The sequence below is a fragment of the Boleophthalmus pectinirostris genome, unplaced genomic scaffold (assembly GCF_026225935.1).
Source record: "Boleophthalmus pectinirostris isolate CB_2022bp ecotype Guang Dong unplaced genomic scaffold, ASM2622593v1 HiC_scaffold_21, whole genome shotgun sequence".
Classification (NCBI taxonomy): Eukaryota; Metazoa; Chordata; class Actinopteri; order Gobiiformes; family Gobiidae; genus Boleophthalmus; species Boleophthalmus pectinirostris.
This window is the reverse complement of record NW_026571175.1, coordinates 30575282-30598649: the sequence shown is the minus strand read 5'-3', so window position 1 is coordinate 30598649 and position 23368 is coordinate 30575282. Positions and strand designations below refer to the sequence as shown.

General features: G+C 38.4%; 1 protein-coding gene across 1 annotated transcript in view; it reads right to left on the bottom strand.

Moving 5' to 3' along the window:
• eepd1 (endonuclease/exonuclease/phosphatase family domain containing 1) overlaps nt 1–23368 on the bottom strand; it is a 70084-nt gene continuing 46716 nt past the window's right edge. The window contains exons 4-7 of the mRNA XM_055157106.1: nt 11917–12027; nt 9368–9502; nt 6609–6756; nt 1–439 (exon numbers count right to left, since the gene is read on the bottom strand). Coding sequence (XP_055013081.1) covers nt 213–439; nt 6609–6756; nt 9368–9502; nt 11917–12027 — 621 coding nt within the window. The 3' untranslated portion in view covers nt 1–212. The remainder of the gene's footprint in view (nt 440–6608; nt 6757–9367; nt 9503–11916; nt 12028–23368) is intronic.

Genomic DNA, 23368 nt, shown 5'->3' with positions numbered 1-23368 from the left:
TTAAAGCACTTACATTTATTTATTCATCTCTTTAGAAAATGTATGGCACAATTGTCTTCATATAGTCCGTTTTAGTTTTATATTATATTTTACAGTCTCTTCAAATATGGCTCTGTAACTTACCACCACAATCATCTCTAAATAAACATCCTCTTTCACATTCACTAACAAGCAGCTGTCACGTCCAATCATCCCCCGGCGTTCGTGTGACGTCATCGCTCGTGCTTGGGCAGCTCCTCCCCCCGGTCCACGGTGACTCCGGGGCGGGGCGGGTCTTTGTGGGGCAGGTCCAGGTACAGCTCGGCCAGGACGGGGCAGTGGTCAGAAGCCACGCCGCCCCAGGACCAGTTGTCGGGGATCCAGGGGTTGGTCATGCCCTCACGCACCACCACGCAGTGACCTGAGGACGGACGGAGAGGAGGGTTAGAGGCATCAGGTCATTACCGAGCAAAAGATTTACTATTTGTCTACAAAAACCAACAAATAAAAGCGGTGAGCAAACTTAGAACTAAACTTAACTCAAATAATCACCTTTGGACACTGTGAGTATTTGGTTTATTCCAGTGTTTCACAAACTTTTTTTGTGCTTTGTCTTGAAAATCCCAATTCACACATATACACTACCGGGCAAAAGATTTAAAACACCCTCATTTTTCCAGTTATTTATTGCAATTCAAGTTGTTCAAGTCCAATGAAGAGCTTGGAATGGTACAAAAGGTAAATACTGAACAGCTAGAGGTTAAAAAACAATAAAAGAACAAAACACAAGTCCAAGCTTTACCAAAACTACCTCAGGAAAAAAGAACAAGATGATAAACTTGTAAATATGGAGTGTCCGGCACAGTGTCCAGACTTAAACCCCATGGAGCTGGTTTGGGATGAACTGGACAGAAGAGTGAAGCAACCTACAAGTGCCACACATTTATGGAAACTTCTGCAACAGACTTGGGAAGAACTTTCTGAAGAATATTTGATTTCTGTTATAAAAAGAGCGAGCCACGAGTGTGTTCAGCTGTTATATATGCCAAAGGTGGACACTTTCATCAATCAAAAGTTTAGAAAATGTTTTAGTCAACAGTAAAAAACTGGAAAAAGTGTGGTGTTCTAAAACTTCTGACCTGTAGTGTATGTAGTAGTGAAAGGAATAAGCATAGAAACACTGGCCTGATAGTCTAACGAAATGCAGCAAACATAACATTCAGATAGCAAAAATGTATTATACAAATGAACAAAAACTAAATTAGTAAACAAACTGACAAACAAAAATAATAAACTAATCTTAGAATAAACAAAATAAGCAAATAGCTCTTACATGGACCTAGGCCTGTCATGGTAAAAAAAAAATCAAAGTTTTATACAGCATTTATTCTACCTTTTATTTTTATTATTTTTATTTTACTGTATTATTTTACATATTTTATTATTTTTATCTATTTGTTATTTATTGTTAGATTATTTTATTTATTTATTTATTTTTTTAATTACTATTTTATATTGTATTTTATAATTTTATTTAACATTTTATTCCACCTTCAAGTCACTCAAAGTGCTTTATGGGATTTGAACCACCAACCTTTGAATCAGTTGACAAAACGCTCTACCAACTGAGCTACTGTCTCCCTGTCGTGATAATTACTACAATTATATCAAAGTTTACAGTACTGTATATAAAAGACAGAGCAAAAATTTGGGGGGGTCAGTATTTATAATGGAGACTTTCCTGCACTAGTGGGGAACTTTTTGTTATTTTTCTATTTTACGATTCTATTTGAGCTGTAGAAGTTTGAATGATGAACTTCAACGACTCATTATAGAGACAAACTCAAGACTTAAAGGTTGTATAGAGGATTTTTTTAAGGAAAGAGAAATCCAGCGACAGTCCTTGACACCACCTTCCTCCTCCACAGCTCCCTCTAGAAATAATTTAGAGACCGACACCTCAGTTTTTAGACCCTTTGTCTGCTTCAGTCGCGCAGTCACTGAAAGGAATCTCCAAGAATCACCTCAGTTTGTCTTCGCTCCTTTTCTCCTTCTCTTCTTCTTTCAGCGACCTCAAAAACGGACTTTCTTTTGCGGCGAACTGGTCGTCGATTCTCGTCCGACATCGCGACAAACTTTATGCGAACTGCGAGAGCCACAATTAGAAAAAGCCTCTAAGAACTGCTGCATAGTTACCTTAGAAACGTAGGGAGTTTGATTGACAACCTAACAGCCAATAGAAAATGAGGCAGCCTCGTTTTCTATTGGCTGATGTTTATCTGGCCTCAACACGTCCACAGTTGATAGATTTTCTTTCTTTTTTTTTTTGGTCATTATAATTACAAAGCTGCTGCGTCTCTGTAATGGTATTTTAAACTTTCATTGACAATTTGAAACAAACAAAAAAATCCTCCATACAACCTTTAAGTGTAATAATAATAAGAGCGCAGGTGTGGAGCATAGACTGTGTAAAGAAGTGGACTACGGGAGTGCGACGACACCCATAGTGCGTGAAATGGCAAAATAAAAACACCAGGATCATGTAGAGCGGGTTAATACGAACATTTAAAGACCAAAATGAGGAGGAGGAGTGACAATTTCTCAATGGAAAGTTAACTGGAGTCCTGTTATGTCCATTTATTTACAGTCTATGGTGTGGAGTGAATGAATAATGTAGAAAATTGAGGGGCTTAAACGGACCTGTAAATGATTATTATTATTATTTGAAACTGTTTTATGTAAATTACTGACAGAAATCGAAGAAAACATCTATTGCCAGTTTGTTATAATGGAAATAAGATAAAACTGTGTACATTACAGTATCCAATTAATCACAGCAGTCATGTTTTGCTAATTGTGTCCATTCAAATTCTAATTTCGTTGTGTTTTGTCGGGCTGCCCTAGTTACCACTGCACCTGTTTGTCCCACTTGAAGCAATGAATGAATTATGGAGCGGGACCAGACTCTCAGAAGAGCCGGACTTTTACGTGTCCGTTTTACGTGTGTGGGCTGAAGACGTGGTCATACAGGGATTTATAAAGTTTTATCAGGGGTGTAGTGGGCGTGGTGATAAACGTGAGATATAAAAAAATAACAAATATAAAAGAGCTACAAGTTAAATGTCAAACCGGAGCGAATGGCGAGGCTCATGATATCTGCACGACTGTCCTATAGTGACCTGAGACACGAGGGACCAGGACTGAACCAGGATTAAACCAGGACCAAACAAGGACTGAACCAGGACTGAACCAGGACTGAACAAGGACCAAACAAGGACTGAACCAGGATTGAATGTCAGTACAGACCTGGAGATGTGCCTGTGTTGATTGGTTTAGGCCTGGTTCAGCTCTGATTTAGACCTGGTTTAGTCCTGGTTTAGTCCTCGTTCAGCTCTGATTTAGTCCTGGTTTAGACCTAGTTTAGTCCTGGTTTAGACCTGGTTTAAACCTGGTTTAGTCCTGGTTTAGTCCAGGTTTAGTCCAGGTTTAGTCCAGGTTTAGTCCTGGTTTAGTCCTGATTCAGACCTGGTTTAGACCTGGTTCAGCTCTGATTTAGACCTGGTTTAGTCCTGGTTTAGTCCTGGTTTAGACCTGGTTTAGACCTGGTTCAGTCCTGGTTTAGCTCTTGTTTAGTCCTTGTTTAGACCTGGTTTAGTCCTGGTGTATTCATGGTTTAGACCTGGTTTAGTCCTGGTGTATTCATGGTTTAGTCCTGGTTTAGTTCTGGTTCATCTCTGATTTAGACCTAGTTTAGTCCAGGTTCAGCTCTGGTTTAGTCCTGGTTTAGACCTAGTTTAGTCCCGGTTCACATCGATGACGTCACAAACCGCGTACCGCCACTTAAAAAATCCTCACTACACCACTGGTTTTTATGTCAAACTTTTCACTTATATAAAAGGTAAATGATCATTTTATACATTGCTTTTTCACCTCAAGTCAGTCAAAGCTAAAGTGACCAGATTTTTAAAATTCAAAACTGGGACATACCCAAGTTGGGATGGTTGGTATAAATAAAACTGTGAAAAGAGCGTGGAACATTGTGCATAATCTGAGGGACTTCTGACGCTGCTTTTTTTTTGTTTTATGGTCATTTGCAGACACAGTTTTGAATTTATTTGTTAGACACATAATAAATAAAAATCTAAGAACAAAAACTAAGACAAAGTTCAAATATAGTCTCAAAATACAACAAAATGAACAACAAAATGATTAAAAACAATAACATGGGTTCTGTAAATATTGAACCAGAGCATTTTTAAATGAAGGGACAGAAGTTAATGCACGAGCTTCATATTTAAATTTCCTACGTGTTTTTTGACTCTTGGGACAACAAAAAATATCTGATCTGCGTGACGTAAACTGTAAGAGGATCTGAATGGAATTAAATACTGTTTGAGATATTCAGGATAACTCAGATTAATGCATTTAAAGATAACTAATTCTGTATTTTGGCTAAACAAATGATAATTTATGCTCCTCTTCACTGTTGACGCAAATCAGGTTAGTCAAACATTGTGATAGTCCTGTTTTAGTCTTAAATTAGTCCTCGTTTTGACCTGGTTTAGATTAAATGGGCCAAAAATAGGAACCCTACTCAAAGCACTTTACATCAAGGAACCAATCGCCCATTCATTCATACACAAGTGCACACAGACACTGGAGGTGGGTTAAGTCTCTGGTTTAGACCTAGTTTAGTCCTGGTTTAGACCTTGTTTAGTCCTGGTTTAGCCCTGGTTTAGTCCTGGTTTAGACCTGGTTTAGTCCTGGTTTAGACCTAGTTTAGCTCTGGTTTAGACCTAGTTTAGTCATGGTTTAGTCCTGGTTTGTCCTGGTTTAGACCTAGTTTAGTCCTGGTTTAGACCTAGTTTAGCTCTGGTTTAGACCTAGTTTAGTCCTGGTTTAGTCCTGGTTTAGTCCTGGTTTAGACCTAGTTTAGCTCTGGTTTAGACCTAGTTTAGTTCTGGTTTAGTTCTGGTTTAATGCTGGTTTCGTCCTGGTTTAGACCTTGTTTAGTCCTGGTTTAGACCTAGTTTAGCTCTGGTTTAGATCTAGTTTAGTCCTGGTTTCATCCTGGTTTAGTCCTGGTTTCGTCCTGGTTTAGACCTAGTTTAGTTCTGGTTTAGTCCTGGTTTCATCCTGGTTTAGCTCTGGTTTAGACCTAGTTTAGTCCTGGTTTAGTCTTGCCCAAGGACACAATGACAGTATTCATGTGTGGGAGCTGGAATTGCACCGTTAACCTTCAGATCAGTGAACAAACACTCTGAGCTGCAGTGTAAAAAGTACTTGAAAAACATATTTATTTTCCTGGATTATAAATATTTTTTGTAGTTTTATGCAGTGTAAACATACAGTCTCCTCTTCAGTTTCACAGTTTTAAGGCATTGCACCTGTTTTTTTACCATCTTAAAATTGTGAAAAACAGAAGCTCAGTTTTAACATTCTGCAGTGGTAACACATTTCCAGCATCTTAATTATTCATAGCGAAGACTTATTAGCGCTTTTCACAACTTTGTTTTAGCACAATCTGACCAGAAAGAGGTTTAGTTGGAACCCTCTGATGTGTAGAGTCTTCTTGAGGGCCTTGCTGAGAAGGCAGAGCGAGTGCGCACTCCACCAGGGGCAGAATCCTTCCTCAGAACGTCCAGCTCCGAGGCCTGAGGGGAGCAGCCGAACCCGAGCACCACCATCCTTCTCCGCTAAAACTACATTACTACAAAGTCTATAAAGTCAAATATGAGTGTTTTGTATTCTGAAGTATAAATATTACTACAAAAGTATTACTCATGTACACTGTATACTACTACTACTGCTACTACTACTACTGCTACTACTACTACTGTACTACTGACTAACTAACTATAACCACTACTACTGCTACTACATAACTGTAGTTATATTTAGTAGTAGAAATAAAACTATAACTATAAGCACTACTATTGCTACTACAACTACTACAAAAATTACTACTACTACTATATAGTTATAGTTCTACTTAGTAGTAGTAGTATCAACTATAACCACTACTACTACTACTACTACTACTACTACTACTACTACTACTACTACTACTACTACTACTACATAATTGTAGTTATATTTAGTAGTAGAACTAAAACTATAACTATAACCACTATTATTGCTACTACAATTACTACAACAATTACTACTACTATTACTATATAGTTGTAGTCAGTAGTAGTTCTGCTACTAAGTATAACAATAACTATAACCACTACTACCACAACTACTACTGCTATATAATAATAGTTCTACTACAACGTAGAACTATAACCACTACAACTGCTACTGCAACCGCTGCAGCTACTGCTACTAAATTTAGCACAGTTGCCATGGCAATTAACAATTCAAAACAAATTATGAAGGGTGAAAAGTCCCCAAAATGTTGCAGGAAATCAAAAGTTGAAAACCGAGAATAAACTACTACAACTATGAGTACCACTACTACAACTATGAGTACCACTACTACTGTCTAGAATATATGTACCTTTATTAGTGGTACCGTTGAGCACAGTATAAAGTAAAAACATGTATTATATTACAGTGATTAAGTTTGTTTGGACATGGGTCTATTTGTGTCCAGCCTGTAGAGAAAGTGAAAGTGCACAGACCTCTGAGAGTGTCCAGGATGCCCGGGGACAGCCGGTGGTGCTTGTTTTCATCACTGTGCCCGTTCTTTCCATTGGTGCCATTGGTGCCGTTCTCTGCACCGGTGATCTGCATGTGCACGTTCACCAGCTTCAGCTCGTACGACCCCACCTAAAATAAACATAAACATAACAGATGGTGTTTAAAAAGTCTCGTGCATCTATTCAGCACTCTCCACTTATCCTGGTTTGGGCCTCATGTGATCCCAGATTAGTCCTGATGTAGACTTGATGTGGACTTGGTTTGGTCTAGTTTAAGAAAGTTAAAACAACGAGGAGCCGCGGGTTATGCAGTTTTTTTAACGCACGCTGTGGAGTTGTAGGTGTTCCTTCCGAAGTGCATGGTATATAGTGGCTCTGGTATAAGTGCTGGTTTAGTCCAAGTCTAGTCCAGGTTTAGTCTTAGCTTAGTCTAGGGCAGTATTTCCCAAACTTTTTTTCTGGGGATCCATATTTTAAAAGTCACAAACCTTCACGACCCAAGTCAATAGATACTATTCATAAATAACAAAATGAAGTTGAATTTGACCATTATTGAACATTAATGAGGATATTTTATTGTTGACTAAGTGATTGTGTGTCTCTGAATAATTAGTATGACTCAAGTTTTAAACAATGAAACACAGTCATTTCAATTTAGTATGAACTCACCCTTTAAGGCTTGTTTGCACATCGCTCTGCCCATTTGCTTTTTGGGCAATTGTTTTTATCTATAATATAATATTGAAAAGTTGTTACGACGTTGCAGAATTAGAATTTCTGAGTTTACTGTCCCGCAATTAAATCGTAAAAAAGCTGCAAAGAAGCCCGTAAACCACAGCAAGAACAGAAACTTGCTGTGTAATCTTCACTCACGGGTTTAATGTGAGATTTCTGTATTTTTGCGGCTAAGATTTACAGCCGATTGTGTAAAACTAAAACGTAGACTTTTAAAGCGCCGATATTACGCTATTTTTGTTTGCTCATCAAAAACAGACCTGCAGTTGTGGTTTGTTTCATTCACACATGTTTAACACAGAAACTCTGCAGATTTAGGTTGAGTTCTTCTCTAAAACAGAAAACACTCCACCTTGTGATGTCACATGGTAATACAGGAAGTGCTCCACTGTGTTTTTAAAGTCCATACGCCTTCACTAGAATCATTTGGATGATTTCAGCTCTGGAATTGCCAATCTCAATTAAAGAAAAGGTAAATAGTAGCGGTGGAACAGATCATTTTGAGCTTTGAAGATGTAGACAGACTAATAATAAAAGATTAATTAAACATGTGTGAATGAAACAAACAAAAAACACAACTCCACGTCTGTTTTTTGATGAGGAAACAACATTATAACACAACTTAAAGCACACAAGAGTCAATGTAGTGGAATATCGGACCTTTAAAATCATGGAATATTACCAGGGTTCCCTCTCTTTTTCCACTGACAAATTTTCAAAACATGACTTTATGGCACTTACATATGTAGAATTGATCAGACTTTTAGAGCTAAATATGAAATATTAACCCTTTCCACTCAATTTATGGTTTGGTATTATAGTTTTTTTTTTAACATTCAAAATACTGTCAGTGCATACAAAAGGTTTAATAAAGAAATCCACAGAAGTTGACAAAGGTGACCATAAAGAGTTTGTTTGTGCCACAATTAGACGACCAGGAGGATTAGTCAATGATTTGTGGATTTCAGGTAGGGTGTATATAAAGGGGTGAATTGGGTGTTTACAGTAAAGAAAATCTAAATCTGAGTAAGATATCCATTTACCATATTTTCCGGGCTATTTGGCGCCCTCTTAAGCCTCCAACCTCATCAAAAAACGACCGCGCACCCCACAATCCAGAGCGCCCTATACACGAATCCACTCGGGTGTCCCAGCACGACTTCAGTAAACTACAAAGCTGCACCACCCGCAGCGCACGCAAACACACACGGAGCAGACAGCGACCGCACAGCGAAAAACACCCACAGCCACACTCATCACTCCACGCCGACGAGGAACGGAATGAAGGAACGAACCGAAAAAGCGAGTGCAATGTGCCACTTCTAGACACAACTGAACAACTGAGTCACTGCGAACACGCCGACAATCCGTTGGTCCCAGACAGCACCCTCCCTACACGCCACAACTGAACAAAGCCCAGAGTCACCGTGAACGCCACAAACAAAGTCCCACTGACCCATCCAACTGTTGTGTTTCATTTAAAGTCCGGTGCGGTTTATTTGTGAAAAAAGTTCAAAAAGAGACCATTTAATGACAGTGCGTCTTATAATTCAGAGCGCCTAATAGTGCGGAAAATACGGTATTTGTTTTAGCATCCTGAAGATATGAGAAAATTTGTTCTGAAAAGCCACAGTAGGGTCTTAGTTCAGTCTTCTGTAGAAACGAGCGTCTAGCAATCGGGAAAGAATTTCAGTTCGATATTTGTCGGCGTCTTGAATACATATTGCACCACCTTTATCGGTGGGTTTGATGACAAAATCTTTGTCATTCATCAGTTCATTCAGTGCATTTCTCTCCTCTTTTGTAAGATTGGAGGATGTGGCTTTTGGCTTGTCTATCAAATTCATAATATCATTAAGAAATACTAAAATTCCATGACTTTTCCAGGCCCAGAAAATGACATTTTCAATTCCCATGATGTTTCCGGATTTCTATAACCGTGGGAACCCTGCATTAAATAATTCCCAGATAGATTAGCGTTGCTTTGTGACCGCTCCCGTACTCACAGTGAACAGAGCCTTGTAGAGTCCTGGCTGGCCGCGGGTCCCGTTGCCGTTGGTAACCGTGGACTCCAAAATGGCGGCTTCTTTCAGGTCGATGCCAGAGGCGCTGTCCCACATGAACCCGCAGAAGCTCCTCCCCTGAGAACAGCACAAACCCAGAGTGAGACAGACAACTGGAATGTTCCACTCTACGGCATTACACTTTCCTGTTTTGCATGTGCGCTTTGTGTCATTGTGGTAATTGCTGACCATTCCACCATAGACATATATGCAGAACCTCCCTGCATGATGTCACTGCAGAGTATCACGTAGCCAGTACTGACCTACTTCCTTTCACATGGATGCTCAGGATGCCAAACCCAAACTGTGGCACAGTCTAGAGCAGGTTTATAGTTTCTTTGCTTAAGATGAGGCGGTGAAAAGACGCAAAGCGAAAAAGTTTTAGGTTTTACTGGACAAATCCGTTACTGGGAAACTAAGGACCAAACAAGACACACGTTTGCTGTAAACCTCTGCCCGTAGCCTGAGCTCCACTACACAAAGAAACTAAAAACATTTCTCTGAACAAGCGTCCCGTCCCTCAGGTTTAGAGCTGCTATGACTGATGATTTTATTTTATCATGAATGTATCTTCTATTGTTTTTATCTTTTGTATGTGAAGCATTTTGTGACCCATGTCTGTGAAAAGCGCTGTATAAATACACTTTACTTACTCACTTACTGTATTTTGAAATGTTCAGTTTTTAAACTTTTTAAAAATTCAATGTAATACAGTTCATCACAAGTCATTTGTTTTGTTCAAGCGTCTTTGAGTGTCCAGAAAATTGCAGTCTAAAACTGACGCATTATTATTAGTATTAGTAGTAATAGTAATAGTAGTAATTGTAATAGTAGTAGTACTAATAGTAGTAGCAGTAATAATAGTAATAGTAATAAAAATAGTATTAGTAGTAATAGTAATAGTAGTAATAGTAATAAAAGTAATAGTAATAATAGTAATAGTAGTAATAGTAATAGTAGTAGTATTAGTAATAGTAGTAATAGTAATAGTAATAGTAATAGTAAGTAATAGTAATAGTAATATTAGTAATAGTAATAGTAATAGTAATAATAGTAATAGTAGTATAGTAGTAATAGTATAGTATAGTAATAGTATATAGTATAGTAATAGAAGTAATAGTAATAATAGTAAATAGTAGTATAATTAGTAATAGTAATAATAGTAATAGTAGTAATAGTAAATAGTATTAGTAATAGTAGTAATAGTATTAGTAATAGTAATAGAAAAGTAATAGTAATAATAGTAATAGTAGTAATAGTAATAGTAGTAATAGTATTAGTAATAGTAATAATAGTAATAGTAGTAATAGTAATAGTAGTAATAGTAATAGTAGTAATAGTATTAGTAATAGTAATAATAGTAATAGTATAATAGTATTAGTAGTAATAGTAATAGTAGCAATAGTATTAGTAATAGTAGTAATGGTAATAGTAGTAATATTATTAGTAATAGTTGTAATATTATTAGAAAAAGTAGTAATAGTATTAGTAATAGTAGTAATAGTATTAGTAATAGTTGTAATATTATTAGAAAAAGTAGTAATAGTAGTAATAGTATTAGTAGTATTAGTAATAGTAGTAATAGTAATAATAATAATGGTAGTAGAAGTAATAGTATTAGTATAATAGTAGCAATAGTAATAGTAGTAATAGTAGTAATAGTATTGTTATTGAAATATCGATATATCGTATCATTTAATGTGATGATACAGTATCGATATCGTGGGCTGCTGTATCGATATATCACCAAGAGTATTTTTGGTATATTTTACTCAATTATTTTATTGCAGCACTACAGTTTTGTTGCTTGTTCAGAGGAAGGAAACTCATTTACGAAACACATTTGACCTTTTCAGTTTTTGATGAAAGTCGTGGTTTAACAAAGACTTTTAGTATCACAGCCATGATTTAGCCCTTATTTTTTATTGAACAGTATCGAACGATTTGAAATATATCGTATCGAATCAAAAGTGCACTGTATCGAGGTATGTATCGTATCGGCAACTTCTTAATGATACTCAGCCCTAATTCCAGTGCACTTACTTTTTTATTTTGTGGTTTTCAAAATAGTTTAGTTTATTAGTTTATTTTAACAGGGATCACATGCACGAATATGAATCTCATAAAAGAAAAAAAAAGAGGCTTTACACCAGATTTAGCCACACAGTTTAGAATACAGTTACTTTTCTAAAATCAAAGGAAAACATTACGGTATTTCATCTTGTAATTTAAGCTTCAAACTGCACAGACTCAGTGAGAAAAACAAATGGTGAAATAAACATAAGCTATGTCACGACTTTACACTATAATTTATATGTAATTCCATGTAAAAGTATTCTAAATATTCAGAATACAGTACTCTGATTGTCCCATGTATTGGAATATGTTACTTTTTACTGCAGGTATCGTATTCAGGATTCTGTAGCTAAATATGTTCTTAAAGTTTTCTTCCCATCACTTGCTGTACTACAGAGCTCTTTGGTAGTTAGTACCTTGGTGGAGGGTCCTGTGGGTCGCTCTGACACTGCGCTCTTCCACAGCCCGCGGGGAGACTTCCAGTTACGAACACTGGACAGACTGGCCTGGTTCAGCTCCACACAGAACTGCAAAAGACAAGACCAAGAAACACCAGTGTGAATAAAGACGGAGCTGACAAGTGAAAAATCTGAAAACTGCAAAATGAAATCAGAAAATCAAAAATGCTCAATAGAGTTTGGTTTATTTTTGCAATTTTGTCCTTTTTTTGCCAAATCCTACAGAAGGAACATTACATCAGTGGAAGAAAAACAAACAAACACATCATAAATCATCTTTTTATATATACTCATATGCTTTTTTTTTTTCAATATTGTATAGACGGGTTCGCTATGGGCGGGGTTAAACTCAAACTAAAACCTCACTCAGGGTTTGAAATCAGGTACAGATGCTTTCATACTTTTCTATCATTTGTAACAGATACTGTAACAGAAAAAAGAGAAAGGGCAGAGAAAGAAGAAGCTCTACAAATCTTACAACACAACACACTCATGCAGGCTCTTGTAGGTGGACGGCTAAAACAGGAAGCTCAGAGCTGAAATAGTTAAAATTAGCACTACACAAAGAGAGCAGATGTAGGAAATATAATGTCTGCAAACTTTTTAATTTCAGTCTAAGAAGTTCCTTTTTCACATTGGCCAGAAGTGCTTCGCTGTAGGTTTGTGGAACTTCCAGTTAATGGTCAAAATATCTGTGGAAATGTTTGGTGTATTCTCCAGAAGCTTCATAAATCTGCCCCATCAGCAAATCTTCAACCAACAAGGTCCACAAAGGATAAAAATTCTACCATGAAGAATTTATCCACAACTATCAAGGGAAGAAAGACGAAAACTTAAAGGCGAACAACGACGAACGTTAGTGAACGACTGAGCAAAACTTTATGGTCATGAATAAAACAGAAGAAACTTATTCACTCAGACCAAATTACCATATTTTCTGAACTATAGGGTGCACTCGTAAGCCTCCAACCCCATCCAAAAACGACTGCACGCCCCACAATCCAGAGCGCCCTAAACACGAATCCATTCGAGTGTCCCAGCACGACTTCAGTAAACTACAAAGCCGCAAACACACACGTAGCAGACAGCGACCGCACAGCGAAAAACACCCGCAGCCACACTCATCACTCCACGCCGACGAGGAACAGAACGGAGGAACGAACCGAAAAAGCGAGTGCAATGTGCCACTTCTAGACACAACTGAACAACTGAGTCACTGCGAACACGCCGACAATCCCGCGGTCCCAGACAAGCACCCTCCCTACACGCCACAACTGAACAAAGCCCAGAGTCACCGTGAACGCCACAAACAAAGTCCCACTGACCCATCCAACTGTTGTGTTTCGTTTAAAGTCCTGGTGCGGTTTATTTGTGAAAAAAGTTGGAAAATAGACCAATTCTATGACAGTGCGCCTTATAGTGCAGAAAATACGGTAAAAATTGATTTCATGATGTCGATATTAGCAGATAGATTTGTGCAGTTTGAACGCGAGACATTTCTAGGATACTATAACATTAATTTTGCTCAGTAGTTCACTAAAGCGTCGTCGTTCATCTTTAAGTTTTCATCTTTCTTACCTTGATAGTTGTGGATAAATTCTTCATGTTAGAATGTTTATCCTTTGTGGACCTTGTTGGTTGAAGATTTGGTGATGGGGCAGATTTATGAAGCTCGCAGAAAATACACCAGACATTTCCACAGATATTTTACCTTAGAAAACCAATACTTCACTTCCGGCCGTTGTGAAAAAGGTCTATTATTGTTTACAGTTTAATGCAGTGTGCGGCTGTACTGTAAGAGAAAAAAAAGACAGAAGAAGCTCTACATTTCTTAACACGACGCAGCCTCGTGTAGGTGGACGGCTGAAACAGAAAGAGCAGGGCTTTCATCTGAACACCTAAAATTAACACTACACAAAGGCAGCGAATTTAAGAAGCATAATGTCTTCCATAAACATCTCATTTCAGTCTAAGAAGCTGAACGAGAAACAGAACAGAATTTATTTTTTATGGTTTATTGCTCAACCTGGTGTCATTTTACATTTCAAGCAACTGTGCATGAGTTAAAATAAAATAAAGGAAGTTACGTCTTTTACACTAGAACAGGGAAGCTTTCTAACTCTTTGTGGTTTTATACGTTTACGTAACAGAACCTCCAGTCCTTTTCATGAGCCTTTTTGCGGTAGAAGAGTTTAGAAATGTATTCAGATATTACAAAATTATAAGCAAACGTACATGACTGACATAGTAAACAATAAGGATGTAACAATAACCAAAATATTACAGTCATGTATCTTTTTTATTTTATTTATTTATGTTTATTAAGGGCATCACAATCACATTAAATAAGACAGATGCATTGCTTTGAGTGTTTTACTTTTCAACACTTGTCCATATAAAAAAATATAAACTACATGCATAAAAACAGTCAAGACAAGACACATAAGTTGGATATGTGTCGACAAAAGTCTCACAGTAACATCGTGGGCCATCACAATACAGTCGTCCCTCGCTATATTGTGGTTCACCTTTCGCGGTCTCACTGTTTCACTGATTTTTTTGTGCATGCTTTTTATTTTTTCTACAGCGTATGAAGGTGTATTGCGTATTACGGGCGAGTAGTAATTACATACGGGTGGGTCAAGACTAAACCAGGTCTAAACCAGGACTAATCTTGGACTTAAGAGAGAAAACCCCGAGCAGTTTGTCCGCCAAGCGCGATCAGGCAATTGCCGCGTTTAACTCCGTGAGGTGAGGAGCTCTGAGCCGGTCCTTTCTCCTGCGGTCACCTCCGAGCACGTCCCGACAGTGAGTCCTGGTTCAGTCCTGGTTTAGTTCTGGTTTAGTCCTGGTTTAGTCCTGTTTTAGTCCTAGTTCAGTCCTCCTCTTCAGTCCTGGAATCAGTCTTAGGTTAACCCTGTTTTTTTCCTCTTTTATTCCTGTTTTAGTCCTAGTTTAGTCCTCCTCTTCAGTCCTGGAATCACTCTTAGGTTAGTCCTGGGTTAGTCCTGTTTTAGTCTTAGTTTAGTCCTCCTCTTCAGTCCTGGAATCAGTCTTAGGTTAGTCCTGGGTTAGTCCTGTTTTAGTCCTAGTTTAGTTCTCCTCTTTAGTCCTGGAATCAGTCTTAGGTTAGTCCTGTTTTAGTCCTTGTTTTAGTCCTAGTTTAGTTCTCCTCTTCAGTCTTGGAATCAGTCTTAAGTTAGTCCTGTTTTAGTCCTGTTTTAGTCCTAGTTTAGTCCTACTTTAGTCCTCCTCTTCAGTCTTGGAATCAGTCTTAGGTTAGTCCTGGGTTAGTTCTGGTTTAGTCCTGTTTTAGTCCTGTTTTAGACCTGTTTTAGGTCTAGTTTAGGCCTGGTTTAGGCCTGGTTTAGTCCCGGTTTAGTCCTCCTCTTCAGTCCTGGAATCAGTCTGAGGTTAGTCCTGGTTTAGTCCTGTTTTAGTCCTGTTTTAGTCCATTTTTAGTCCTACAACTAATATAAACGATAAACGAGATACCACTGTATATAGAAATAACAAGTTTCTTTGCTTAAATTAATCGTTTTGGTGCAGTAAAAGCTAAAAAAAACAAAACTGAACTACATAGACCATGATCCTTTGCTCTGTTTCAGTGCAGATAACAAAGAAATAGAAATTATCAAGAAGTTTTTAAGCAAATTTTAGGTGTTTGGATTATGACAGAACCAAAGACTTATCAAGGCATTTTAAAAAGAAAAGTAGTATATTCACAGTTTTGTTAGTCTCCACAAAGTATCTCAATAAATATCGTTCCGTGAAAAGCATATCATGAAAATATCGTAAAGAAAAATTTGGATATCGTTACATCCCTCGTAAACAACGTCCAGCTCCTCTAAAATAATAATAAGATTTGCTTTTCAGATGCTTTTCTCTGTAGTATTTTGGATGTATTAAATATTCATGAGCCTTTTCCAAAACAGTGAACACAAGGAAAACAAAAGTGCTCATTTAGCAGAGCGGCTGCTGCGTTAGCGTAAATCTACAGTGTTTAAAACCACAATTAGCAAACGGAGCATCTGCTGGAGGCTTCAGCGTGCGCCAGAAAATATTTTATATATACGACCAGTCAAAAGTTTGGACTCATTTAGTGTTTTTCTTTGTTTTTCCTACACAATATTCTACATTTGAATTATGACCCAAGGTATATGGAGTCTATGGAATTATAGTTAAATACCTTTATTTCTAAGATATACTTATATTCTAAGGTATACTTTTGTTTTTGTCTTTCATCTATCTAAAAAAAAGTCGCAATCAGACTTAAACACTACAACTGAAGACAATATTTGGTTGATTTATGTCAAGACAGTTTATCTCCAACCATCATAACACAAAACCAGATTTTTATGATCTATGTTTCCGATGTTCTGTAGAATTGGGCTCATTCTTGTGTGTAATATATATTTCAGACTAAAAAGCAAAATTAAATATTGCAAAAAATAACTCAACAAAATATGTTTTAGATTTTATATTTAAAGGTAGCAAGGCTGGCACCACCTAGTGCCTCTGCTCAATTTCATTTCTCTCCAGCGACTAGATCAGGAATCAGAATACACTAGATGGTTTGCAAGAACTCGAGAATTTGTAGACTGCGCTCCGGCCAATCAGTGAAGAGCTGTGAAGCCACGACATCAAAATCAAGCTACTGTCTGGGTCCCTTTTGTGGTACAGCACAACAGTAAACAAAGTGTTGAGATGGATGTAGACGAAGTCAGACATTCTGTGTTGGCAATGATTCCTGAGATCGACGATTTAAAGGTGGACAGAGCATTTTGAGCGTTGGAGATGTAAACAGACTAATAATAAAGTGTTACTCAAACATGTGTGAATGAAACAAAGCACAATTCTAGGTTTGTTTGAGGAGGTAACAACATTATAGAATGGCTTAAAGCTCATAATAGTCAATTTTGCGTAATATATGACATTTACATTGACATGATAAGAGGGGAATGAGGCGCCCTACAGAGACGAGGTCCTGAAACTGTGTGCAAATAACAACTTGGCACTGAACAGCACCAAGACAAAGGAACTCATCCTCATCGATTACGTTAATTTTAATCGACAAACCGAATGTAGGTTGCTGTGCGTAGCGTGACCAAACAGGGGTCTGTACATGTAGCTGTATGTATTTAACGATGATTTGTACAAGAAATTCCAGACTTTCCGTTGCGTTCGGGACAAGTGTGAGTCCATGTGCACAGTGTATAAAGCAGGAACATATGTTTCAGTGTCCATTGGGAAAAAGTTTTGCCATGTGAGAGTCGCTCAATGTCGATGACGAGTCCCCACCTCCCTCCCCCCGTACGGTGTCCTGGTTTTGACAAACGCAAATCTGGTCACACTAACCTGTATTCACCTGAGTCATGTCTTTTAATCCGACAGAAATTGACCGCATCAGCGACACAAGAGCTGTATTTTTATCTTCGCTTAGTTTATGCAAATTAGCAATGCGGTTTTAAGTTTCATTTCTGTGAGAGTTGCACAAAACTGAATTAAACACATTATAATGTCAAACGGGCTGATGTGGCTCTAGAGTCGTTACGGTTTATATGTCGTAAAGTTGAATTTATTTATGCACATTAGTAGTGCAGATAGTAATAATAATGGTGATCATTTTAATATAAAAACATTAATGATTAATCGATAATCGATCGTTAATTCTTCCGACGATCGATGAAGAAAATTTCATCGAATGCCCATCCCTAGTGGAGACCTTCAAATTCCTTGGTGTTCACATCTCTGCAGATCTCTCCTGCTCAGGCAACACCTCAGCACTGGTCGAAAAGGTCCAGCAGCAGCCGCACTTCCTGAGGTGCTCAGGAAGGAGCGACTACACACAAGCTGCTGGAGACCTTCTATCGTTCCACCATTGAGAGCTGCTGACCTCTGCTGTGACAGTGTGGCTCTCTCGCCGCACAGAAGCCAACAGGAAGCGTCTGCAGAGGGTGACCAACACTGCACAGGACGTTATTGGCTGCCCTCTGCCTTCCATATCCACCATCTACAACTCCCACTGTCTCAGCAGAGCGAGAAAAATCGTTGAGGACAATTACACCCTGGATTCCACCTTCTGGCAGGAGCTTCCACTCAATTCCAGCTACGACCAACAGACTCAGGGTCAGCGTTTTCCCCAAAGCTGTCACCATACTGAATGAGAACTGTTAAATTGTTTACTTATTAATTAATTAAGTCTTGCACTTTGACGGAGCAGCTCTGAATTTCATTGTACTATTGCATAAGACAATAAAGGCTTTCTATTCTATTTCTATTTCTATTCTATTGCCTATCATCATGAAAACATCTAAAAATATGAACTGACTGTACTGACATAGCACTGCACTGTTAGAGATTGTGACCTTCCATCTCTCTGTTCATATCACACTACATCACACACTGCACCGATAATATGATGCTTTGATTATTACGGCCGGCCGCTCTTTGACAGAGCGATAAAAGGACAGCTCCAGAGGTCAGGATCGATGTGAGTGGACCCCGGAGCAGTGAGGCCTGTAAGTACTTTTGGCCACGTCACAAACGGGACCATAACTCAGAGACTGGACCCGAACCCAGAGGAAGAAAAGAAGAAGAAGAAGAAGAAGATGATGAAGAAAAAAGAGCAGGCAGGTTTCAAATGTTCATGTTTCTCAGTGGAGATATTATTGCTTTGTCTGGATTGTTTCACACTTTGGCATTAAACCTTTCTAACTTCATGGAAACCAAACCAGACCAAGTTATAGGTCAATATTTATTGTGATATTTTGTGGAGGCAAAACATCTGTAACTGTTAATATGCTACTTTTAGCTCTTAAAATGCCTTGACAAGACTTAATCCAAAGAACAAAGACTTAAAAGTGCTTAAAACTGTTATTTCTTCTTGTAGTCTGCACTGAAATGGAGCAAAGGATCATGGTCTATGTAGTTCCCTCTGTGTTTTTTTTAAACTATTACTACATCAAAACTCTTAATTTAAGCGAAGAGACTTGTAATTCGATATATTGTGATGGTCCTCGATCAGTGTTGGGGAGTAACAGATTACATGTACCGAAGTTATGTAATCAGAGTACAAATTATGAGTAACTGTATTCGGTTACAGTTACTGTTTCAGTGAGTGGTAATTGGATTACAGTTACTTTGTTGAAATAAGTGGATTACAGGGCAATATTTTCCTGTTCTTACATTTTTACTTTTATTTTTTCCTGTAATTCCACTCATTGCCAGACACTAAACCAGGTCTAAACCAGGACTAAACCAGGACTAAAACCAGGACTAAACCAGGACTAAAACCAGGACTAAACCAGGACTAAAACCAGGACTAAACCAGGACTAAAACCAGGTCTAAACCAGGTCAAAACTAGGTCTAAACCAGGACTAAAACCAGGTCTAAACCAGGTCAAAACTAGGACTAAACCAGGACTAAAAACAGGTCTAAACCAGGTCAAAACTAGGACCAAACCAGGACTAAAACCAGGCCTAAACCAGGACTAAAACCAGGTTTAAACCAGGACTAAAACCAGGTCTAAACCAGGTCTAAAACAGGATTTAACAGGACTAAACCATGCCGCGCCGACCGTGTCTCCTCCTCTTCTATCAATAATATTTTTTAATATGGTTAAGGAAAGTCTGGGCTTTTTATTTTCTTTTATCAGACAAAACTTCTTATGTGAAGATTTCCTCGTCTTTGCTTCTCTACAGCAAATCAATTAATCCAAAGTATTCAGATTACATTACTCACTTTAAGTAATTTAATGGATTACGTTATTGTTACATCCCTAATGTTTTATAACTGGAGTAACACGCTTTAAGAACAATTTACTGGTGTATTTGTTCATTTGCATCTTTTCCAGCACATAACTTCCCATTTTGCTGGGTTTGTCACTCTGTGGGTCGATGTGGAAATCAGCACAGACAACAATTCTTTTCAAATCCACAGAGCTTTTTGTGACAATAGAAATGAATTATTTGAACCGTCTCGGCGCCACCGTCGACTTACGTTGACAAGATGCTGCTCTGAATAAAATGCCACATTCTGATAAATACTGAACCAGGACTAAACCAGGACTAAACCAGGACTAAACCAGGACTAAACCAGGACTGAACCAGGACTGAACCAGGACTGAACCAGGACTGAACCAGGACTAAACCAGGACTAAACCAGGAATGAACCAGGACTGAACCAGGACTGAACCAGGACTGAACCAGGACTAAACCAGGACTAAACCAGGAATGAACCAGGACTAAACCAGGACTGAACCAGGACTAAACCAGGACTGAACCAGGACTGAACCAGGAACTGAACCAGGAACTAAACCAGGACTGAAACCAGGACTGAACCAGGACTGAACCAGGACTAAACCAGGACAAAACCAGGACTAAACCAGGACTGAACCAGGACTGAACCAGGACTGAACCAGGACTAAACCAGGACTAAACCAGGACTAAAACAGGACTGAACCAGGACTAAACCAGGACTAAACCAGGACTAAACTAGGACTGAACCAGGACTGAAACCAGGACTAAACCAGGACTAAACCAGGACTAAACCAGGACTAAACCAGGACTAAACCAGGACTGAACCAGGACTAAACCAGGACTAAACCAGGACTAAACCAGGACTAAACCAGGACTAAACCAGGAACCAGGACTAAAAACCAGACTAAACCAGGCTAAACCAGGACTGAATCAGGACTGAACCAGAACTAAAATGTCCAAATCAAACATTTTAGAAAAAAAAATCCTCTGGCGCCTAAAAGGTTAAAACTTATATTTAACTTATGACGTGTTTCTTCTTCAGGGCCTGAGGGGGGGTCATAGTTTTCATCATGAGTCTGTTTAGTTTGTCGTTTTGTTTTGTTGCTAAGGAAGTAAGTAGCTCTGTGGTCAACTCTAACGCACACGTACACTGAGATCTGACAGATTTACAGATAATTATGAAAAGGGTTTGTCTGATCTTGGAGAAGAAATGTGCATTTAAAGGTTTTATATTACGCAAAACTGACTCTTGTGAGCTTTAATTCCTCAAAAACAAACCCGGAGTCGTGTTTTGGTCCATTTAATTCACAAACACGAGATATTATTTGATGAGGAAACAGTGAAGCATTACAGAGAAAGTTGTGGCTCAAAACATTTCATCACAGTGTGTACGGAAGCGCCCACAGAGGATTTTGAGTCCAGAAATAACCAACGAGACACAGAGCATATTTTAGGACGAGAGGAGGTTTTAGGCGGCGGTGGAATGTGGCCTCTCACCTTCCCAGAGGTAAGTCATCTGCTGCTCCTCACACCGGACACACTCGCCCCTCACACTGCAAAAAACTGGAAATCTACTCCCCTATAATATGTTTAAGTTTGACTGAAATGAATTATTTATTTATGATGATGTTCCCATTTTGATATAATAATAAACTGGAGCTGATCTGGGAGCTCTGAGATAAATTAATATATTGATAATAAATATATAAATAATACAACAGTTTTATGTAACACAGGCTCTTTAACGGCTCTTAATCAGGAGTCCTCAAACCCCGGGATGTGGACCGGTACCAGGCCCTGGGTCGTTGGGTACAGGGCTGCGAAAGAGCAAACTCCCCCTCCCATACGTGACATGGATTGTGCCTCTAAACCAGAACTAAACCAGGACTAAAACCACAACTAAACCAGGTTTAAACCTGGTCTAAAACCAGGACTAAACCAGGATTAAACCAGAACTAAACCAGGACTAAAACCACAACTAAACCAGGTTTAAACCTGGTCTAAAACCAGGACTAAACCAGGTCTAAACCAGGTCTAAAACTAAGACTAAACTAAGACTAAACCAGGACTAAACCAGGACTAAACCAGGTCTAAAACCAGGACTAAACCAGAACTAAAACCAGGACTAAACCAGAACTAAAACCAGGACTAAACCAGAACTAAAACCAGGACTAAACCAGGTGTAAACCAGGTCAAAAAAACAGGACTAAACAAGGTTTAAAACCAGGACTAAACCAAGTTTAAACCAGATTTAAAACTAGGACTAAACCAGGACTAAACCAAGAATAAAACCAGGTCTAAAACCAGGTCTACACCTGAATTAATCCAGGACTAAACCTGGACTAAACCAGGTCTAAACCAGGTCTAAACCAGAATTAAACCAGGTCTAAACCAGGTCTAAAACCAGGACTAAACCTGGACTGAACCTGGACTAAACCAGGTCTAAACCAGATTTAAAACTAAGACTAAACCAGGACTAAACCAGAAATAAACCAGGTCTAAACCAGGTCTAAAACCAGGACTAAACCAGGACTAACCCGGACTAAACCTCTAAACCACCATCCGTGAAATATTGTCGGACATAAATCTGGTCCGTGGTGCAAAAACAGTTTGGGGACCAGGGCTCTAAATAAAAGGTGTTTTGCAGTGCAGTTTGAGACACTTTCACTTTCTCTCCCTGACCCAGTTCTGTTTACGGCCCTGAGCTCCGGTTTCTGAGCCAAACATCCATCTGCTGCTGAACACTTTCAAAGACATTCACCGGTGAAACACAAGTTCTACTGAGGCCAACAAGTTCACACCGGACATTTAGAAGAAAAGTCTTTGTGTGGAGCTAATGTGGATGACCCAGATCTCAGGGACCGGGCTGCAGACAAGAAAAAAAAAGAAAAGAAAAGATTAACTCCAAAGACTAATTAATGACTGAGGGAATAAAAATGAGTGATTTCTCTGTCAGACCTTTTTTTTGTTTTTACATTTAGAGGTGGGTATTATATTTTTAAAAAAGTATATTGTGACAAAAAATAATCATAATAATAAAATAAAATCATTCAAACAAGCACTTACTGCACTTATTTTGTTCATGACTAAACCAGAACTAAATCAGGTCTAAAACCAGAACTAAACCAGAACTAAACCAGAACTAAACCAGGACTAAAACCAGTAATAAACCATGAGTAAACCAGAACTAAAACAGGACTAAACCAGGACTAAAACCAGGAATAAAACAGGACTAAAACAGGACTAAACCAGGACTAAAACCAGGAATAAACCAGGACTAAAACAGGACTAAACCAGAACTAAAACCAGGAATAAACCAGGACTAAACCAGAACTAAACCAGGACTAAAACCAGGAATAAACCAGGACTAAACCAGAACTAAAACCAGGAATAAACCAGGACTAAACCAGAACTAAAACAGGACTAAACCAGGACTAAAACCAGGAATAAACCAGGACTAAACCAGAACTAAACCAGAACTAAACCAGAACTAAACCATAACTAAACCAGGACTAAAACCAGGACTAAAACCAGGAATAAACCAGGACTAAACCAGGAATAAAACCAGGACTAAACTAGGTCTAAGCCCAGGACTAAACCAGGACTAAACCAGGACTAAACCAGAACTAAACCAGGACTAAACCAGAAC